The sequence below is a fragment of the Microtus pennsylvanicus genome, chromosome 7 (genome assembly GCF_037038515.1).
Source record: "Microtus pennsylvanicus isolate mMicPen1 chromosome 7, mMicPen1.hap1, whole genome shotgun sequence".
Classification (NCBI taxonomy): domain Eukaryota; kingdom Metazoa; phylum Chordata; class Mammalia; order Rodentia; family Cricetidae; genus Microtus; species Microtus pennsylvanicus.
Genome location: NC_134585.1, coordinates 21,187,516 through 21,210,766, shown reverse-complemented (window position 1 = coordinate 21,210,766; position 23,251 = coordinate 21,187,516). Strand labels below are relative to the sequence as shown.

The window sequence follows — 23,251 nt, the reverse complement described above, 5'->3', positions numbered from 1 at the left end:
GTTGCTAGGAGACAAACAATAAGTTAAACCTTCATTCAGGGGCAGAGTCCGCGTTCCACTAACCATAATGAACCGTAGAGTTTTCTGGAGGATCTGGGTGAAGATGGTCACAAGAAGGTATGAAGAGGGGCTTGGAAAGATCCTCGGGCTTTTTCCATCTGGTACGTTGGAGAGAAGGGTCGGCTGATTTTTTTTTTGTTGCTCTGTGGATTTATCAGGTTTATACTTTAATATCTGACTCTTGAGAATCATGGATAAAAACAGTAAAAGAAGTTGTTGTACACATAAGCCAGAGATTGAGCTCCAACTGAGGAACATAAACCTGATTGGTTCATTTCAAATTAATTTTTTGTGTGAGTTAAGAATCCACTGTAAACCGGGTGGTGGTGGCACACACCTATAATTCCAGCACTCGGGAGGCAGAGGCAAGCAGATCTCTGTGAGTTTGAGGCCAACCTGGTCTACAGAGTGAGTTCCAGGACAGCTAATGCTGTTTCACAGAGAAACTCTGTCTCGAAAAACAAAACAAAAGAAAAAAATAATCCAGTGCAATTGTTTCCTATATAAAACCCAAGTATCCTCAGCACCAACTATCTAATAGTGATTTCTTCTGTTGTGTACCTTGTTCAACACATTGTTGAAAGACTAGACTGTGTACAGCAGATGGGAGTAATTGTGAGCTTTCAGTTTTATTCAACTGACCGGACTGTGTGTGCTCACACCATTCCCAGACACTTTTAATTGCCTTTTGAAAAGTAGATACTCTGGCAGTCTTTATTTTTTTTTAAATAATCCACAATCTTTCAAAAAATATTTATTTATATGAGAGGTGTCTGTGTGCATGTGTATTCATACAGAATATGTGTAGGGGTGAGAGGACAACTGGCAGGAACTGGTTCGTTCCTATTATAATGTGTGTTCCAAGGACTGAATTTAGACCTTGCTCAGGCTTGGTAGAAAGCTTCTCCAACCCCCACTGAACCATCTAAGTCGTTCTCACTTTGTTTTGTTTTTTAGAGTCTCATACTGCTGTGGCAACTTTGACTCATTCTATACAGCTGACAATGACCTTTATCTTTCAGGTGCTAGGACTGCAGGCTAGGTCACCATGCTCCATTTACACACTCTTAAGGGTGGAACCTAGGGTCTTTATGAATATAGGCAAGCTCTTCATCAGCTAGTCTGCATCCCTAGTGTTCTTGCCCCTCCCTTGCCTCTTAGTAAGGTCTTCTTGTGCTGCTGAGGCTGGTAGTAGGGGCCACCGGCTCCAGTGATCTTCCTGTCCCATCCTCTGGCAGGCTGATAACTGTGAGTGGAGTCACTCACAGTTGGCTTTTTTTTCTTTCTTTTTCTTTCTCTCCCCTCCGAAGTTTGAATATTCTCACAGGTTCTTGCTTTCTTTGCTAGTTTAAGTCTTAACCAAACTCAAAGTGATTGGTGCTATTTCTCAAATTCTTGGAGATTCAAAGTTTGAGATCAAACAAAACAGCAGAAAGAAGAAAGCAAGTTGCATATTGTTACTAGTTTTGAGCACAATGAATGGAATTGATTCCAAAATTAAGGGTAGATATCATATCCTATGCATATGGAAGTGGTGTAGGTTTACATTCAACCCTAGCTCCTTTTCTCCCTCACTGCACACTACAAAACAAGGTTTCTTTGTATAAACCTGGCTGCTATGGAATCCACTCTAGACCAGGGTGGTCTCAAACTCAGAGATCCACCTGCTCTTGCCTCCAGAGTGATGGGATTAAAAGAATGCTCTACCACCAGCTGATGTGGGATTCCCCTCTATATGCTGAGATTACCATTAATGAATAAAGAAACTGCTTTGGGCCTTTAGGAAAGCAGAATTTAGCTAGCTGGGGAAAAACTAAACTGAATACTGAGAGAAAGGAGATAGAGTCAGGGAGAAGCCATGGAGCCGCTGCCAGAGACAGACGTGTTGAAACCATGATCCTCATGGTAAAATATAAAATAACGGATATGGGTTAATTCTAAATGCAAGAACTAGCTAGCAATTCGCTTAAGTAATTGACCAAGCAGAGTTTTAATCAATACAGTTTGTGTCTGGTTCTTTCAGTTCTGAGCTGCCAGGCAGCTGAGAAACAAACAAGTGGCTACCCTTTCAACAACCAGCCAGTGTGATTTAACTTTTCTATGCCTATTTTCCAACTGAGAAAGGACTAGTGCTAGCATACTGTAAGCTACAAAAATGTTTCTGCTCAGGTATATGAATCAACCACCAGAAGACTGAGAAAAAGTGTGGGCAACATCTGATCATGTATCTAAAATATCACTGGTATACAAACACCTATCATCTCAGACCTCAGAATGTTCAAGCAGGAGTAACTGACACCCAGTTTGAGGCCAAAACAGATTGTAACACAAGACCTTGTCTTAACCAAAACAAAACACAAAGCAAGGACTTTGTGTCGGCTAATCTAGAGAACAGTATGCTAAGTGAAATAAACTGTTCACTCTATTCCACCTTTATTTTAAAATGGCAAAAACTATACAATTTATAATCACTTTAGTGTTGTAGAAAATTATTTTAAGGTGTGTAACTGTTGTTGGTGCTGCATTTGTTAACTCTGCGCAGCTGTGCTTCTTTGCATGTCTAAAAAACCCAATGGTCTAATAAAGATCTGAACGGCCAATAATGAGGCAGGATCAAAGGTAGACAGAGCTGGCAGGCAAAGAGAATAAAAAGAAGGAGAACCTTGGGGCTGGAGAGATGGCTCGAGGTTAAGAGCACTGACTGCTCTTCCAGAGGTCCTGAGTTCAATTCCCAGCAACCACATGATGGCTCACAACCATCTGTAATGAGATCTGGCGCCCTCTTCGGGTGTGTGGGAAGCAGAATGTTGTACACATAATAAATAAATAAAAGGGGCTGGAGAGATGGCTCAGTGGTTAAGAGCATTGCCTGCTCTTCCAAAGGTCCTGAGTTCAATTCCCGGCAACCACATGGTGGCTTACAACCATCTGTAATGAGGTCTGATGCCCTCTTCTGGCCTGCAGACATACAGACAGACAGAATATTGTATACATAATAAATAAATAAATATTAAAAAAAATAAATAAATAAATAAAAAAACAAAAACGTTAAAAAAAAAAAAGGAGAACCTAAGAAAGGAGCAAGAGAAGGAGGATGACAGCAGGGGCCAGCACCCCCAGCCACACAGGAAGCCATGAAAAAGAAGTAAGGTTTACAGAAAATAAGATAAAGCTCAGAGGCAAAAGATAGGATCATTTTAAGAAGTTGGCTAGAAATGAGCCAAGCTAACCTCCGCGTGTGATTTATTTGGGAGCTGAGTGACAGCTCCCCGCCTCCCAAATAGAGTAAAACAACCAACAACACCTTACTCTTGGGGCTGGAGAGATGGTTCGAGGTTAAGAGCACTGACTGCTCTTCCAGAGGTCCTGAGTTCAATTCCCAGCAACCACATGGTGGCTCACAACATCTGCAATGAGATCTGGTGCCCTCTTCTGGAATGCAGACAGACTTGCAGACAGAACAAAACAAAACAAAACAAACAAAAAACCCACTTTAGTTATTACCAAGGGCAGTCACATGGGAGATGACAGGTGCCTACAGACAGTAGGATTATTCGAGGGGGTGATGGAAAAATGTTTTGGAGGACTGGAGAGAGATGGCTCAGTGTTTAAGAAACTGGCTATAGGACAATGGGCTTTTATCTGTCATTTGCATTATTTTTAATATAATTCTGATTGGCCAGTAGCCAGGCAGGAAGTATAGGCAAGGCAACGAGAATGCTGGGACAATGGAAGCAGTCGTGTGGGAGATGCAGAGGAAACAAAATGAATGTCTTGCCGAATAAGGTACCAAGCCATGTGGCTAACATAGACAAGAATAATGGGCGAATATAAGATATAAGAATTAGCTAATAAGAAAAGCCTGAGCTACTAGGCCAGTCAGTTTATAATTAATGTAGACCTCTGTGTGATTTCTCTTGTGGGACTGAAAGGCTGCAGGACCAGGCAGGACAGAAATCTCAGTCAACATCTAAGTACCTGGGTTTCCTTGTTCCCATATGGTAGCTCATCTGTCATTCCAACAGGGAAGTGAATGCCCTCTTCCAGCTTCTCTAGGCACCAGACATGCATTCGGTGCAAAGACATATATGCAGACAAAACACTTAGGCACATAAAATATTAAAACATACCCTTTCTTTGGTTCCATGGATTGATCTGGGACTTTGGACATGCTAAGCATGTCTTCCGATACAGCATGTAGCACTGATTTTCTGCCATTTTTTTCTTTTTTCTTGGTTGTTCAAGACAGGATTTCTCTGTAGCTTTAGAGCCTGTCCTGGAACTAGCTCTGGTAGAACAGGCTTGCCTCAAACTCACAGAGATCCGCCGGCCTCTGCAGGGATTAAAGGCATGTGCCAGCACCACCCAGCTGATTTTCTGCTTTTGCTTAAACAATAAGTCCTTTGTAATAAAACTGGGAATGGTAGGTAGATTTTTATTTTATTTTATTTTTTAGGTTTTTTTTTCAAGTCAGGGTTTCTCTGTAGCTTTGGTGCCTGGCCTGGAACTAGCTCTTAGACCAGGCTGGCCTTGAACTCTGCCTCCTGAGTGCTGGGATTAAAGACGTGCGCCACCACCGCCCAGCGGTAGGTAGATTTTTAAATAAGATTTGAAGATGAAAGAAAAATTAGACGACCAGGTGCAAAATAGAAGTATAAAATTTATTTTATACCACCCACAAAGTTCTGTATAATCAGGAATGATACAATTTGCAATAGCTTAAAAAAAAACACATGACAAAAAGATTTAAAATATATTTTCAATTACAGTATTCACTTATTCTTAGTTAGAACAATAAAAGAAAATTTATGCTTTAAACAAATGAGACATAAGGAAAATAAGACAATTTCCACAACTATTTTTACATTTATGTTTCAATACTAGTAGTACATTTCAATGTATTTCGCTACATAAACATGAAATCATATACAACTGCTGTGCACCAAAATTTAGCTTAATTAGATCTTTCAAGTAACATGCAATTCCAACTTACAAGTATTCAAGTACTGCTAGGAAGTGTTCCATTCTGTGCAGAGGACTCAGTATTGATCATTTATTAAAACCATCATGGCTATAAGAATCTCTTTCCATTTAATGTGAAGTGCTTTCCCTCATATGTGAAGAACTAAATCAATTACTTTTTGGAATCTTAACAGCATTTTCTAAAATAAAAACTTATTAAAAAATTAATGAGATACAGCAGTAGGATGGCGATAGGGGAAAATCAACAGTAAACGTATTCCAAGAGTTAGGGGGCGGGGCTTTAACTTAGGAAAATGCTTATGCACCTAGGGGAAATTCAGCACTGAACATGAATGAGTGTTTTCTTCCCACCAATGATACACCTGTAAACCAAGCTAATGGCATGCGTGTTCATTCATACTGTGGAGAAATAATTGAACTAGAATTTAATGTTGTTCTCTTTGCCATGGAATCGAACAGCTTTCTCCTTAGGGAACACGTCAGGATTTCCTAGTAACCCAAATATAACCATCGACCCACACATCACAATGCAAAAGCTGCCCATAATTTTAGCTAGAAAACCATTTCTGGAAAAATATTTCTCTTAAAGCACTTATCACAATATTAACCCCATAAAGGCTAAAAAAAATATGACCATACATTGCAATAAAAATATTTAATCTTTTCTATGAGCTGTGTTTGTAAAGTCAAATACAGTCATTTGATTCCAGCACAAACAGGTGCTGGTAACGGCCAGCTTAAAAGGGGGTCTTACTTGAATATTCAAGGTTACTTTGCCCTCCCCCTCTCCCTATGCGCCAAAAAATGTAATCACAGTCAAAATATACTACTTCCATATAGAGAGGTCGGTAAAATAACCTATTAAGGAGATTACTAGAAACTTTACAAATACATCTCACCATTTCCAACTCTCTAGGTAAATGTATATTTGCTCCAAAGATTTATATGGCTACAAGCGAAGCAGAAGGAACACACACACACACACACACAAACCCAACCCAACAAGACAAACCATACAATCTAGAGACAATACAACCTGTTAGAGACAATTTTGTGTATTTATAATAAAGGGCTAGGAACTAAAGTTGTTCAGATAACACCATTGCCTTCAAGAAACCTTCATCTCAATATATTTAAACAAATATATTAAACTTTGATTGTGAGGTGCTTTAAAAGTCCTATTTAAAAAATTACTTGGTGAAAAATTTATTTTGTCTTCCTATGAATAGTAAAGGGTTATTCTCTATGCTTCTGATCACTGAATAGGGTGGTTCACACATGCAATCCCTGCACCTAGGGAATCATAGAACTTGGTCTTGGACTATAGTGAATTTTCCAGGTCAGTTAGAGCTATATTGCGAACCTGCTCTACACACAATAAAGTAAAAACCACAAACCTAATCTTTAATGCATAAATGAAAACTTGAATATAACTAGGTAAACAAACAGAAACAAAACTGCTGAGAAACATGTTTTATAAATAATTTATATATTTTTCTATTAGCTCTATTCAGTAAAACCCTAATTCAGTTTTTCCTGTATATTTACATGTAGCACTCTGAATTTGTGGGTGGCTCACTGGTTAAGAGCACTTGTTACTTTTCCAGAGGATCTTGGTTAGATTTACAGCACCTTGATGGCAGCTCACAACAGCTGAACTCCAGTTCCAGGGGACCACACTGGCTTCTATGGGCACTGCAATATGGCACCCACAGAAGCAAAGCACCCACATTATTTATATTCCTAGACTTGCTCGGTGGCATGGAGTAAGGTACTAGCCATTCTTGCCACAGAGAGCTGTGTTTGGTATCAATATTGGGGATCAAAAGTTGTTAGGCTGGTCTTAAATCTAAAATCCTACTATTAAATCCTACTAAAATCTACCAAATCCTACCAAAGTCTCCCCATGAGCTGGTGTTACAGGTGTGTGGACCATACCAAGGGAGAAATGCTTATTTTGTTAATATCCGATTTGTTTTCAAAATATCAATCACCTAGATTTTGTTGTCTACACAAAGAGCACAAATAAGAAATGCTACAGGTACTTCTTGGTTTCAAGCTAGGCATGCTAAAAAGAAAAGCACCAGAGCTTATTCTGGAACCTAGATCTTGTGTAGTGCCTTGGGGCTGTAAGGTCTGAGCTGGGGGTTTGAATAACCGGGGTTAGCATTACACTATCGCAGTTGAAGAATTTCAGGACTAAATCTAGCTTAGGAAACTAGAAAGATTGACTAAAACGGCCTGGCTGATTTGTAACATAGCAGATGCGGTTGAAAAAGCCATACAAGAGAATGAGTATGGTTTAAATTGTTTACTCCTAACTGCAAAGTGCTGCACTCTTGTTTCTTCCTGCAGTCTTGGGGAATGGTGCCCATTCCAGCATAGTCAGGAAGAGCTCTGTCTGCCTCAGCCCCTCAAGCAGTTGGGATTACAGATTGAGCCAAATTGGGGATTGGACTTTGTGGCAGCCTGGGCTATAGGAGATGGTGTCTCAAAAAGGAAGGCAGGAGTGAGGAATCCAAACAATGGCATTCGCATAAGGGATGATCTGAGGAGATGGAGCCAGGATACACAAGAGCAGATTTTTAATCACAAGGAAATCAGAAGGTGCAGAAGGAATAAGGAAAATTAATCCTATAGGGGCTTTTCATACAGCCACAATATAATTTTGAACACAATGGGGCCTAAGGGTTAAACTGATATTGTGAAGAACATATTCTGAGCCTTTTGGTTATCTGGGGCCAATAAAAGGTTATCTGGGCAGGGTGCCCTGTGTCTATACCCTAACAAGTAAGAAAGATATATAAAGTAGGAATTTCAGAAAAAGCACTACAAGAAACAAAAAAAACAAAGTCTAGGGTGGGAAGGTGGATAAGAATGCTTTCTGAGCACACGCCAGAACCTCTGTCATACAAGGCCAGTTTGGTCTATGTCTCCCCAAGCTCCAGGCAAGCCAGGGCTGCATAGTGCAACCCAGTTTCAAAAGAAGAAATTCAACATTCTCAACCATAGTTCAGGACTGACTACACAAGACCCACAAGACTCTAAATGTCCAGCTCCACAACTCAATACAGAAGCCCGTTTCTAGTACACAGGTAACAGAAAAGCATGCTCAGGAATTTTCACATGGAATCAGGTTGTGTAGGACTCACTGTCTGAATGGCCTTCCTGATAACAGGATTGGCATTATATATTTTCTCATGCTATGAGAACACCTGCTTCACTTGGAAAAATCTAGAGGTCTTCAACAACCTAGCAAACAACCACAGGGCTAAATATGCCACATTGGAGAAAAACAAAGCACAGCAAGCTTGGGAGTGCTATGCACAATAAACCAGTTATAAAGATGGCCACATCACAAGTAACTGCTGGCATTTTACTAGGCAGGGGCAGGAAGGAATTGAGCAACCAGGGAGTATATACACTGAAAATACGCTTTCCTCCGCGTATTTCCACTCAGTCCTCAAGTACTCTGAACACTAGGTTCCAGAGAGAATGGCAAAGACAAGGACTGGCTTGTTTATAGGTAAGAGTTAATAGGCTAGTTTTCACTGATAGTCAAGGGAATCTTGACCTAATTTTACCATTACTTTTCTTTTTCTGAACCTCCCTGGAGGACAGAAAGCTGTTTTATTTTTGACTTGTGCAAAAATAAGGATAGTTCTCCGTGAGACTGTACTTCCGGGGTGAGAGAACTTGTATAGTTCTAAGAACAGAGTGGTGTTCACGCAATTCCACGCTGATAGGTACCACCTGTTCTGTGGGCACAGGGCCTGAGCTTTGTGACTTCTACTGCAGTGAAATCACGACATCACGATACACTGAGTGGTGTAACTAAAGGCAACTTTGTTAAAGACTGCATCCACCTCCTCAGTTGGCACATTCCAGCTAAATGTGCCCATGATTGATGGAAGACGTCAGTGATGTCACAGCTTTACCCCACATAGAAGTCTCTCAACATGTTAGTTTGTACATACTATTGTGGAATGTTGATTAGGAGTAAAAGTACTAGAAAGTAGTTGACTTCCTGTTAATCAAGTCAGCTACTTGAGGATATCATTCAGCTAAGTGATTGGTGACTGGCCTGCAGTTCTGCTACCACGCTGCAAAAGTTTACCTCTGTAGCCTCATGTCCCAACAATATATGTCCATGAAGCTAAATGACGTGGTTCATTTGGTACCAGGTACATATATATGGTAGATATGAGGCTGCCAAGCACAAGAAGGAAAAACAGCTTGGAGGGGTGGAGTACAGCTTTAATCTCAGCAGAGGCAGGGGCAGGCAGATTTCTGTGAATTGTAGGCTAGCCTGGTCTACCAGGAAAGTCCTCAGAGCATCAGCTGAGTTGCCATGGAGGTCATGTAACAATGAGACCAGTCTTCTCAGTAAGAGTGTTAGGTCATCTCAAAGAAATTTCCTTTGCTTTTTCATAAGACCATGTTGAGCCAGGCATGGTGGCGTACACCTTTAATAGCCAGCACTCAACAGTCTCAGGGCAGTGTGGTTTACAGAGCAGGTTCAAGTTGGAAATCATTACTGTTTTGTTTAGATTTTTCGTTCTGGCTGCCCAGAACTCACTGAGAGCCACCAGCCTCTGCTGGGATTAAAGGTGTGCACCACCACTGCCTTTTAGATTGTGTCCTAGGTGGTGATTCAAGGAAAAACAAAATCAAATGGATCAATTAAATGTAAAGATTAAATTAAATGTGCATTTGAGGATGAATGGATGAATAAATGCACGGCATGGCAAGGAAACAATTTCTAGTGGGAGCTAAGGCCTAAAACCTCAAAGGGAACTTCAAAGGGAGCTTTCCTGATAGCACACACTAACAAATACTGACACACCTGAAGCAACAAAGAATCAGTTACATACAAACACGTGTAAGAAACCCTAGGCTTTGAAAACAGACTTGTTCTGAAACAGAAATCTAAGGCACACAAAACAATCAGGTCAACAAATTACCCCACTGGATACACTGTATATACCCTACTGAATGTAGTCACACATCTATTTGCAGATGGAATGCTGATGGACACTTTATTTACAATCCCGACCTCTTCAATTCCCTCAGTCAGAAACTTCACACCATATATTATTTTAATAAGTTATTCTCTAGAGAGCTTTGCTGGAACTGTTTGCATTTGCACCGAGATTATGATGATAGTCGTGGACTTTGTATGGCATCTGAGAAGCACCATTAGGGTTCCTGGACTTCTGGAAAATCCAATTCTTTGAATGTCATAGCACCTGTGCATTTGAATTTCTTTTGGTTCTAGGTTTTGTTTAGGGTGTCTTTCTTGGTATATATATGGGAGGAACCTTGGAACACAAAAGTAATCAGAATGCCAGCTTTACCTGTGACCTTCAAAATGGGGATTACCAAAGAAGTTTGAATTGCCAATTAAATTGTCAATAACCTAAACCCAAAAGGTTAAGATTAATGAATAGGCTCTTAATTGGCTTACAGCATAATTTTTTTATGTGACTCTGGGCCAGAAGCAATAGTGGTAATAGCTTTTTCCCCCTCAATTATTTCTAAAGGATATTTTCTCATTTGGGAGGGAAAAGTTACTTAACTATTCTCATGTGGAAACACTGGGAGGATTTGATTGATCCCAATCTGTCCCCTTCTACCACTGAAAACATGTGTCATGATGAAAACATCAATCATGAGGACACTAAAGACAATACTTTTCTAGTTAAAAGGGCGAAAATGATATTGGTGGCAATTTGTATTTTCAGTTTTTTTTGATTGAGTAGAACAGATTTAAATACAGGCTGCAGTTAACAGGATGAAACTCTACACAGTAAATGACTTTTCTGCTATGCAAATATGCATACATAATAGACAATAGGATTCTGCTACTATGCTATTTCAAGTTACTTTAAAAATAGAAAGTGCTTTTAAAAATATATATATTTACAGTTAACGAATAGCCTCCAATCATCACTAGAATAAAGAACTATTTTATACAGGAGAGATATTGTAAGAGAAAGCATTTCATTGGTTTATTTCAAATGTGCAGACATATAGCAATGATCGGAAGATGCTGGAAGGATGGCACCATGAAACAATCATTCGGCTCATTACTACATGTTATGTGGTTAAGCACCAGGAACTATAGAGCGAACACTGTGTGTCTTGGTTTTTACATCTTATTATAGGAACCTGTTAAAATCCTCTTTGTAGTAAAGAAACTTAATTTGAGCACCAAACTATGATTCTGTCATGGTCAACGCCTAACCAAGATATAAGACCAGTATCTTTGCTGAGAATGTATACCTTCCACCAATTCTCAATCAAAATAGTCACAGTTAAGTACCCACCCACTTCATAAATTTGACCTCGGAGTTGAAATGGGTGAAATGAAGATACAGTAAGTAAACAACAACGTGACTTTCTTTTGAACAGCACCGTAGGAACTACACTGCACTAGCAAAGGCATTATGGGAAAAAAAGCCTTCAGATCCAATGGTTGTAGGGTCCTGCGACATGCGTGAGAGCGTAAGGGGACACAGTGACAACATTGTCACGGGTTAAGGTTGGTGCAATACGAGAAGGAATATTGCACAGTAAATTGGCCACAAATGATGATTTATCAGGACCCTTCCGTTCTGCAGCCTTTTTCTTAAAAATTTTAGACTCAAACTTAATCCTGTTGAAATAAAAACCATGACTGGGGAGAATCAGGCCTTTGTGCTGGTAGAATACCAGGGACATCCGTAGGGGGTCATTTCGGTTGGCATTTTCCACAGGGGTGGTGGCATGAAGCTCTCTCCGGGCACATTCGATCATCACTGAACCATGAATGGGTGCTATGGCCACTCCGCCATAGCTAGGGTTAAGGAAGATCAACTCATTGTCTGACCAATACTCCTGAATCTCAGGTTCGTCGTCCTCGGAGGACTGGTCATCTGAGAGGGCACCATCTGAGAGAGGCTCCTCTGCTTCAGAGTGCTGCCCGTCTTCCACCTGACAGGAATCCAGTTCATGAGCACAGTTGAGGAATGGTAGCTGCTCGGATGGGCTAGAGAGAGGGGTGTCTGCTATGGGGAGAGAGGGCTGAGGAAGAGCAGCTGCTTCACCAGGCTGTTCAGTTCCAGCACCAGCAGCTACATTAGCACCAGAGGGCATTGTACAGGGGACACTGCTACTTGTTTCTGGAAACCCGCCTGAGGCTGTGTTATTGTACGTACAGGTACCTGCTTCTTCATTCACCGGGTGATGAGTAGATGAGGCTGATGAGAAGCTTTTAGTGTTGTCTGAACCTTTGAAAATAAAATGGGGCTTGGTTTCAATTTGACTCTCTTTGCACTGCTAAACCTCTAAGTTATCTGTCACTTGCCGGTTGCTTGCGTTTTCTCTTAGTGGTTTCTCTGCCTCCTGCTGTTAACTCCTGAGTCGGCAAGCACTCTCTTCTGATCTCAGGTATGCATGTTGTGCAGGTAAATTGCACATCTCATCTTTAGAATATGGTCTAGTCGATATCTTCAAAATATGTATGGAGTGCTCCTGTCTCAATAGTCTATGAACTTGTGTGTCATTTTGCCTGTCTTTCATATTCATTTGAAAATTAAAAACTCTGAATATCCTACTGCTATATGAGCTAAGATTTCAGACTCAGCTCGAAACATTGAGATCCTTTACAAATAAAGTGGAAAGCCGCGCGCTGGTGGCGCCGCCTTTAATCCCAGCAATCGGGAGGCAGAGGCAGGTCCACAAGAGCTAGTTCTAGGACAGGCATAGCTATAGATAGGGGAAAAAGTGGAAAGCAAAGAGGAAACAAATCTTGTACATGTATTTGTAGCAACAAGCCCAGACCCAATTCCAGAATTATCAAATCAATGATATTGATGAGAAGGATTTCCAGTCTTGGAAATGGACCAATATCTGGTTAAGAAAAAATACTGAATTAGGTAGACAACACTGAAGGACTTCCTGAACAGTTGGGGCTTACTCTAGGACTTGCTTTCTGACTCAGGACATTGCAGAAAGGGCAAGTCTGTTAGAACGGGCTAGGAGGTGGGATAAAGGAGATATGGGAAAGGGGGCAAGGCAAAGGGGAAGCCTCAGAGGATGTCCTCTGGATAGGAGACAGACATGGCACATAGGCAAGACAGGCTTTGAGGGTAAAGGGGGAACCACCATGTTAGCATGAACATGTTAATTCCGTGAGCCAAAGGGGACTGATTAGCAAGGCAGAGAGAATGGGAGAAAGGGGCAAGGCCTACCAGAGCCAACGTCACCTCAAACACTGCTACCAAGAAATCCATGAAGCATGAAATCAGCATGCAGCCGGGAGGTGGTGGCGCACACCTTTATGCCAAGCACTCGGGAGCAGAGATATTATGCACTATGAGCCTCAAGAGTCGGGCAGTAGTGGCACACACCAGCACTAACTTCCCAGGACACTCGCCTGGTCTGAAAAACTAAAAAATAAACAAAAACAACCGGGTAGTGGGTGTTGTTGACTGCCATTAATCCCAGAGGCAGGCAGATCTCTGCATATTTAAAGCCTGCCTGGTATACAGGACAACCAGAGCTACATGAAGAAACCCTGCTTTGAAAACCAAAAATCAAGACAGCATTACTACAATGTTATTATTAACTAAAAACTGGCAGTGGTCCTTGGATATAACAGCTGATTAAAAACAAGGAAAGGCAAATGTATAAATAATGCGAATGGGCGCTGGTGAGATGGCTCAGAGGATAAGAGCCACGGGTTGCTCTTCCAGAGGTCCTGAGTTCAATTCCCAGGAACCACGTGGTGGCTCACAACCATCTGTTATGAGATCTGATGCCCTCTTTGGCCCACAGGGATACATGCAGGCAGAATATTGTATATATAATTTATATATAATATATAGTATTTATTTAAAAAAAATAAATAATGTGAATGAGGACTCAGTGAGGATGAAGAGCAAAATGGAGTCCTTTCTGTTGTGTGGTGATTTTGAGATGTGTTATAATTTGCTTATGTATGTTGCTTTTCTTTGATTCTTTGCCTGTCTACATTGTCTAATAAATAAATAGACAAATGTCCAGCAGCTGGGTAGAGAGAAAGGCTAGGTGGGGCTTGCAGGCAGGGGGGATAAATGGGAGAAATCTGGGATCAAAAAGAAGGAGCAAGAGGAGGAGGAAGAACACTAGCATCAAGTGAGAGTAATTGGGAAATTAGAAAATAAGAGGGAAAACCCTCTCTGGGGGGGAAACACTAGTCTGGCTCCTGGGGGCAGCGGTGTGTGTGTGTGTGTGTGTGTGTGTGTGTGTGTGTGTGTGTGTGTGTGTGTGTGTGTCACACTTACTGGAGGAGCTCCTCTTCCTTTTCAGTGCAGTGGGAGCTGGTTTCTTGTTCTGCTCCACCATAGTGGTCCTCCTCTTCCCACACCGAGGAATAGGCTCATTGAAACGTAGTTGCTTCTTCCTGGATGGCTGAACGATCTCAATGGCCCCAGAGCGGATCTTTTCTTCCATTCCCTCTCGGGAGCCAAATTCATCGGTGTCGGCAAGTCGGTGTAATGGGAGGACGTGGAGCTGTTCGTCCTCGGGATTATTCTTGTCGCGGACATCTTTACGAAGCAAAGTACAAACCTGAGGCACAGGGAGGGGGGGAGGAAGCCTGTGATCACTCATTCTATGACTGGCTTCACAGATGCGTGATGGTTTGAATAAGAAAGGCCCCTTAGGCTCATATTTGAATGCTTAATCAACAAGGATGGAGCCATGTGAACGGATTAAGGTGAGGATCTGTAATAAAAGTCTTTGATCTGGATGTAGGTAGCTCTCTGCCATGAAAATAGCACTGGAGAAATGGAGCAGAGGTTAAGAGCCGTGGCAGCTCTTCCAGAGGTCCTGAGTTCAATTCTCAGCAACCACATAAACATCTATAATGAGATCTGGTACCGACTTCTGCCATGTAGGAATACACGGAGGCAGAACACTGTTATAAATAAGTCTATATTTCTATGACTCAGTGATCAGATAACAAAGAACAAAGCCATCTGCAGTGCAGTTTTGTTTCAATTGGTAGCAGTTGGCATAGTAATCCCAACTAAACATCAAGCCAGTAAAATACGCAATTCTAGTGTCTTTTTATTAATCGTAAATAAATAAATGATTACAAAGTAAAACAAATAGATATCTTCTTACTTTCCTTCTCTTTAGAATCATTCCTTTTGAAGCCCAGTTAAGCTTCCTACTTACTATGAAGCAAGGCATCCAGCTTTATTTGAGGGATTTGGCTCCATCCATCAGGTCATGTTCAGTCTAACCCTGGAGCTTGCTGGGAACTGAACCTTGCCAACAGGTACTGCTGAGGCATTTCGAGAGCCCTGGAGTATTTTCATGTAATCACATTAAGGAGTGGCACTATTGGGAGGTGTAGCTTTATTGGAGATGGTATAGCCTCGTTGGCGAAAGCGTATCCCTGGTGGTGAGCTTGGTGTCAGGCTTCCTGTGGCCTGCACATGCCTGCCTGCATGTCGCCATGCTCCCCTCCCCACCATTATGGTGGTGAGCCACGCCAGTTAACGCGAGTCACCATAGTCACGGTGTCTCTTCCCAGGAATAGAAGCCTCAAGACAAGCCCTTGAGCTGTATGATGTGAAAATATAACACAGATATACCCAGCACAATCTCAACCCCTACCAATCGCAGGACTGATGAAAAAGATAACTGGGTTGACATTATGCGTATGAGGTGGGCTTTTTTTTGTTATGTTTGTTTTTGTTTTTTTTTTGTTTGTTTGTTTTTGGTTTTTCGAGACAGGGTTTCTCTGCGGCTTGGGAGCCTGTCCTGGAACTAGCTCTGTAGACCAGACTGGTCTTGAACTCACAGAGATCCGCCTGCCTCTGCCTCCCGAGTGCTGGGATTAAAGGCGTGCGCCACCATCGCCCGGCATGTTTTGTTTTTCGAGACAGGGTTTCTCTGTGGTTTTGGAGCCTGTCCTGGAACTAGCTCTTGAAGACCAGACTGGCCTCAAACTCACAGAGGTCTGCCTGCCTCTGCCTCCCGTGTGTGCTGGGATAAAAGGCGTGCGCCATCACTGCCAGGCTAGATCTATCATTATTTCTTAAAGCATTTATTTGTAAATCAAAAACAAAAGACCCAACACTCAGATGGCAGTTTGAAGCTACTCATAACTGCAGTTCCTTAATGAACTTCAATGGCCACCAGGAATGTAGGTGGTATGCGTACACACACATCCGAAACTATTACACATAAGGCAAAAAATTATAATTTAGCCAGGCAGTACTAGAGCATGCCTGTAATCCCAATACTCAGGAGCCAGAGAAAGGTGGAGTTCTAGGCCGGCCTGATCTACGGAGCTCCAGGCCAGTCCTGTCTCAAAATACTAAACTGAATAAATAAAAATATAATAAATGTAATTCAAATCTACTTACGTTTCCTTTTTATTTTAGGGTTTATTATGTACATAATGTTTATCCTGTTTATACATCTCCATGCCAGAGGGCACTAGACCTCTTTACAGATGGTTGTGAGCCACCATGTGGTTGCTGGGAATCGAACTCAGGACTTTTGGAAGAGCAGCCAGTGCCACCCCTCCAGCTCTATTCCAGCCCTATTCTTGTCCATCCACTCCCAGTCCCTCTCTCCCACTGAACATGGAGATAAACCCATGACTGAATGCAGGAACCCAGGAGGAAGAGGGTCCCAAAGGTCAATCCCAGGGTAGGGAAACCAAGCTACAGATTATAAGGTATACATGGAGAGGACCTGAAACGGGAGCCACTGTCAGCCCTCCTATGAACAATGTGCTCTTGGTATCCTCGACACTTTTGGCTCCTAGAAAGGGTCTAGCCTCAACTGTCCAGGAACTCACTATAGACACACACTAGTACAGAACACAGAGATCCAGGTGCCTTAACCTCTTGTTTGCTGGGGTTAAAAGCATGAGCAGCCATGTCCAGCAACAAATATAGGCACTTAGAAGGCAGTAGGCTCTACAGACTGAGACCCAGGAAATTCAGGGCTACAGAGAAACCATGTCTAGATGCGGAAAGCAAAGGGGACAAAGACTAAAAGGCACTTAAGTACATACCACAGTGCTTCCATTAATCATGTTGTGAATGTCCCTGTGAGAATGGGCACAGAAATCCAAGCAACAGGTGACACCAGAGAAAGGACGGCCTTTCTTAGTGCCAAGTCGACAGTCTCCGGCGACATCTTCATATTTCACCTTAAAAAAAAAAAAGATAGACTTATGGGTGGTTTTGTCTACACATGACTATCACATCTGTGCGCCTGGGGTTGGCCCTGTGTCTTCAAAAGACCAGCCAGTGTTCTATTCTAACCCACTGGATTTATCCCAGATGTTTTTTTCTTCTCCTACGTATGACCTTGTGTGTAGGTGTGTGTGCAAGCGTGCTAGAACCAGACAGGGTATTAAGGGATGGCAGAAGATCCTCAGCGGATTTGAGTTACAAACTGGCAACAGGCATGGACCCCTACCCTGAAACAATGAATGAATGAATGTAGTGTCTACGAACCATTTCGTGAACTATAGGGTAGCTGCGTCTGTCTCTATATTCTTTTTTTGTTGTTGTTGTTTTGATTTTGACGGGGTTTCTCTTTATAACCAACCCTGGGTATCCTGGAACTCTTGAGACCAGGCTAGCCTTGAACTCAGGGTTCACCACACCCAGTATGTGTGTGCTCTGTAGAATCTTGGGAGCGCTTATGTGGGGTGGTGAGGATTGAGACAGGGTCTCTCTGGATCTGTGAATGACACTCTATGTAGATAGACCAGGCTGGCTTCTGAGTGGAGCACCCCTCCCAGAGCAGCGGGTAATTTAAACAGTAAGCCATCTTTTCTATCCCTACCATTTTGAAATAAAGTACCATGTAGATCAGGATAGCCACCAACTTAATTCTGTTTATGTTTGGCATATACAGAGAGCCTAATAAGGATGGCAGACCACTACTTCTAAGCAAGTAGCTGCCCCCCCACCAATAATCCAATTAATAACTATTTACTTAGAAATTTTACATGTACGCCTATTGAGGCCTACAAAAAACTCACCTGATTTTGATAAGCCACCGGAGCCATCTGCTTATAAATGGGAGCTAAATCGTCAGCCAATTTCTGAAAAAGCTCTTCAAGTTTCTTTTCCTACAGGAAAAGGTGTAAAAAACTTCAGTCATTTCATGTTGAGGCCTTCCATAATACAGTGAGTAGAATACTAGATGTTATAACATGGAAATCTATATAATGAAGGATATGTTCCAAATCTGCCCTTGATGCAGAGAATAAAAACAGAGCTGAAATCTTGAAATAAACACAAGCACAGAAATGTTTTCAAGTAAGCATGGCTGCAAGCCCAAAACTTGACAGTCTAGAGTTTGGGAAGATTGGTAACCCGTACTGCTCTTGCCAAGGCTATGGGTTTCCATATATACACAGCGGGGGAGGGGAGTTACACTGAGAGTTCTCTTTACACTATAAATGCTACAGATTAGGGACTATTGAGAAATAGTCCACACCGAGAAAGCCCCATTTTATAGTAGTACCTTTTATATTGTGGACAGAATGAAGAATTCATCATCCGTATGATAGTTTTGGGTAAAGTTAAGAGAGGGAGCCAAAACCTGCCCTTAACCATGAGGCATTGTTCCCGCCTACTCGTGGCTTTGCCTCCCTGATGTTTGGGAGCACTGGATCTGAAGCAGCACTCCAAGATAACATCACTCACTTGGGAGATGTCAGACATTCCCAACTTGGACTGTCTGATTTCATTATTTCGAACAAATATCTACAACCAGCCTCGGCACAGCATTTGGTCCCTGGAACGCTCTTCTTAGCGAGTCCATTTGCAGACTCTTCATTAACTATGATCAATAAGGAGCATCTGGTTTTTCGAGACAGGGTTTCTCTGTGGTTTTGGAGCCTTTCCTGGAACTAGCTCTTGTAGACCAGGCTGGTCTCGAACTCACAGAGATCCGCCTGCCTCTGCCTCCCGAGTGCTGGGATTAAAGGCGTGCGCCACCACCGCCCAGCTGGAACTAACTCTTGTAGACCAGGCTAGCCTCGAACTCAGAGATCCGCCAGCCTCTGCCTCCCAAGTGTACCACTGCCCGGCGAAGTGTGCTGATTTTATTCTTTCAAACCTTTCCCCAGTCCTTGGCTTTAGCTTATATAGCTGATGCACACACCACTCTCTTCTGCGGCTGGGTACTTACTCTTCTATACTGGCCTGACAGTTCCTGGCTTTTGTCTTGCTTATAATGAAACCACTAATACTGTGACATCGCCACTACACCTGGCTATATATAATGTACTACAGCCTGTTCTACAAAATTGAGTTCCAGTACAGCCAGGGCTGTTACAGAGAAACCCTGTTTCTAAAACCTTGCTCCAATAAATAAATAAATAAAAATAATAAAACAAACCCCAAACCAAACGTGATTTCTTGGAAGCAGCTCAAACTGTTCTATCAAGTCAGTGTAATAGCAGAAATCTAGTGTTTTGACATTTAACATTTGATCTCAGCATGAAGCCTTAGCTGGTAGCAGTCCTCATGCCTTACCCCACTCCACCACTCAGTTTAATAAATATTGTGATGTATCAGAGAGAGTCAAACATTTCATTACGTGAAGAACTTTGTTCATAATAATGTACCGATTTAGTGATGGCAATGGATCCAAGTTCATGTTAAATTTAAGAAGTTAATACATTCTCTACTCACCTGAGCCCTGTGTTCTGGAAACATCTGTCTGGGTTTTACGGGTCTCATGCGTCTTCTTCTGCTAAAACGTCGTGATCCAGTAATTCTCCTATAGTAGCTCTGTGAACAGGAAGCTTTCTTTAGTCTTTAAAAGGCTAGTAAATGGTTTGCTCTACTCTGGCTAGGGTCCCTCTGGTGTTGGATAGCAGGAAGACAGACCCATGGACAATTTAAATAGATAAATTTACCTGACACATTTAGAAAATGAACATATATATATTTTTTGTTCTCAAAAAATTTTAGGGACTATTCATGGTTATATACTGTAGATGGTGCCCAAAAATTAAAAAGGAAACTCACGTTTAATGGATAGTTTGGAGCAAGTCTGAACTTCCTGGGGTTTGGGCTTCTCCCAAACTTACAGCCGTTCAAAAACATGCTCCACGAACAGCCAAAGGAGAAAGAGGCGCCACATGTCTTTGGATTGAGGCCTTGGCAGGTGCAGGTACGACTGGAAGATGTCAAACAGGATATTAGCTGAGCTCACAGTAATACAGAGATATGTTAAAATATTCCCCATTGCTAGCTGCATACATCCAGCCTAAAATTCACAATCGATCCTCTTCACTCTGAATCCATTTTTGGTTCTTATTTAACTAAAATTAATGTCTAAGGTTCTAAATCCAAGTAGACAGTAAGCTATCCTTGTTGACTCAGATGAGGCAGAGTTCATTCTTCCCTAACATAACTTCATTTCCTTTCCGTGGAACTTGAATTGAGAATACAATAAACTCTACAATCCCTGGCAAATTTAATGAAAGACTTTATGATAATTACAACATGAATAATGTATAGAAAGGGTGTTTGATGAGGAACTGATAAATACAATGCATCTCTGAAGCACTAAATTACTAGTTTCTAAAACAACAAGCCGAGATAATTCTAAATAAACAAACCTAGCCCCTGTCATAAAAATAGAAAGTTAGGGGGCTGGAGAGATGGCTCAGCGGTTAAGAGCATTGCCTGCTTTTCCAAAGGTCCTGAGTTCAATTCCCAGCAGACCACATGGTGGCTCACAACCATCTGTAATGAGGTCTGATGCCTTCTTCTGGCCTGCAGGAATACACGCAGACAGAATACTGTAATACACAATAAATAAATAAATAAATAAATAAATATTTTTAAAAAATAGAAAGCTAGCTGAGCAGTGGCGGCACACGCCTTTAACCTGAGTGCAAGGCCATCCTGGTCTACAGAGTATGTTGCAGGACAGCAAGGGTGGTTACAAAAAAACAAAACAAAAATTTATAGACGTGAAAGGCAAAACAATGACTGTATAAGACAACTGTGATGTTAGCTACACAATGAACCATCCCTCTAATGGTTCCAAGAACTTGGAAAAGGAACGACAGGATGGATGTGAGGCCCAAAGGCTCAAATTAGCAACATAAGGAATATAAACTTGGCAGACAATTTTATATTCAGTTATTTTTTTTTTTTGACACAGGGTTTCTCTGTGTAGCCCTGACTGTCTTGGAACTAGCTCTTGTAGACCAGGCTAGCCTCTACCTCCCGAGTGCTGGGATTAAAGGGGTCGCCACACTGTCCACTGGGAAACAAACGTGGACAGCACATAATGGTTATATGCTGGTGATTATAGGCTGGTGAGAAGGCTCAGTGGTTAAGAGCACTGAATCCTCTTCTAGAGATTCTGAGTTCAGTTCCCAACAACCACATGGTGGCTCACAGCCATCTAATGCCCCGTCCCCGTCTGGAATGTGCACACTAAAAAGAGGCAGGAGAATTGTGAGCACAGCATCTATACTATCTATTAAGGATCTGTCTTTTAGAAAATTTACTCAGAATCATAGCCCAGGGCCAGCCATGCACAGATCTCATGATACAGCCAGAGTTCCACACAGATCAGCTGGGGGAGACCACAAATACTGGAAGGCAGAGCAGAACTCCACTGTTGGATTTCCACATTAAATTTATTGGGAAGAAGCCTCGGGTGCTGATGAAGAATGTTCCGTTGAAGGCCATTTCCTCACTATACAGTGGGTTGGGTAAGATACAATAAGGAAATTAATATTCTCAGTGTTTTGGATGGTAGGTATGTACACATCGAGATGAATAAATAAGGCTGAGGCTCAAAAACTAGTCCCCCAGCCTCATAAATTCTAAAGCAAAGTTTTTTTTTTTTTACAGAAGAAGGTCTCACTGTGCAGTCTTAGCTGCTCTTCACCCCGTGGAGGTCCAGAAGCCTCGAAGTATATAAAGTGTGTACAGCCACACCCGGAAAGGCTGTTTAAAAGCCCCCACTACTCTCATGACAGTTGCTACTTAATAGAGATAGGAGTGTCAAAGCCTCATTACTTTTCGTTGAGGGTACATCTGCGGTCAGTGGGATGCCCGCTGTAGGATCTCAAGTTTATTGTGAGCTCCTCATACAGATAGTCGGCCATCGGGCGAGGGATGGCTTCCCAGATCATGATAACCACGACCATCACAGTTGTCGCGCAGAAGTGCCCGGGTCGCACCCGGGCCAAACAAAGAATCTTCTCTTCAGAACCGGATCTTCTAAGTATCTGGAAAGCAGAATGGAGTCATTCTACACCATACATTCGCGGGTCAGAGTGGTTTTCTACTGTGGGAAAATGATCTCGTACCCTGTAAAGATTTGTCACTTGTATGGGTTTAATAAGATGCTGATTGGCCAGTAGACATGCAAGAAATATAGGTGGGGCAACCAGAACAGGAGAATTCTGGGAAGAGGAAAGGCAGAGTGTCACCAGCCAGACATGAGAATGCCATGTGGCTAACACAGACAAGAATTGTGGGTTAATTTGGGATGTAAGTGTTACTTAATAAGAAGGCTGAGCTAATAGGCCAACCAGTTTATAATTGATGTAGGCCTGTGTGTTTCTTTGGAACCGGGCAGGACAGAAACTGTTAACAGTTTTGCCACCATTTTTGATACGAGCTTCATATAGCCTAGGAATCACCATAAAAATTTGTATAGTATATACCTGTGATTTATGTATATGAGGCATGTGAGGAGCTTGGTGCCTGGGGGCGTCAAAAGAGTGTCAGTTACATGTAGTCAAGGGAGACCATGTGCCTGCTGGGAACTGAACCTGGGACCCCTGTAAGAGCAGGAAATACTCTTAACTGAGGCATCTCTTTGCACCCTGGAAACATAATCAACTCTTTGCCCTGGAAACAGAGTTCTTGCGTGTTGCAGAGACAGAGCCCTCCCTCGTCACTGGGGCTGCCCTCAAATGCCTTGGTTGGCTGACTGCTGAAGATCCAAGAAATGGAGCTGCCATGGCAGAGGAACACTTGTCTGGATTTCATGCAATCCCAAACAAAATCCTATTTCTACCATGTTAATAGAGCAATTAAATTACCTGCGGAGAACACGACCTGCTATGTAAACAGTAGACTTTTTGGCTGGGATATAGCTCCAACTGATGGAATGCTTGCCTGGCTTGCAGCCCCAAACACCACATACACCCAGC

At 42.1% G+C, this 23,251-nt stretch overlaps 1 protein-coding gene across 3 annotated transcripts in view; it reads right to left on the bottom strand.

Annotated features, from left to right (window-relative positions):
* Positions 1–4,700: 4,700 nt before the first annotated feature.
* The window catches only part of Tet1 (tet methylcytosine dioxygenase 1), a 49,382-nt gene continuing 30,831 nt past the window's right edge, over positions 4,701–23,251 (bottom strand). For 2 of the 3 annotated variants that reach the window (XM_075980126.1, XM_075980128.1), the window contains 7 exons: positions 22,107–22,318; positions 20,091–20,241; positions 19,752–19,850; positions 18,089–18,178; positions 17,108–17,245; positions 14,352–14,637; positions 4,701–12,314 (listed from right to left, as the gene is read on the bottom strand). In XM_075980126.1, the coding sequence (XP_075836241.1) occupies positions 11,509–12,314; positions 14,352–14,637; positions 17,108–17,245; positions 18,089–18,178; positions 19,752–19,850; positions 20,091–20,241; positions 22,107–22,318 (1,782 nt within the window). In that variant the 3' untranslated portion in view covers positions 4,701–11,508. Of the gene's footprint in view, positions 12,334–14,351; positions 14,638–17,107; positions 17,246–18,088; positions 18,179–19,751; positions 19,851–20,090; positions 20,242–22,106; positions 22,319–23,251 lie in introns of all 3 variants that reach the window. The other variant, XM_075980127.1, reaches the window with a different exon arrangement.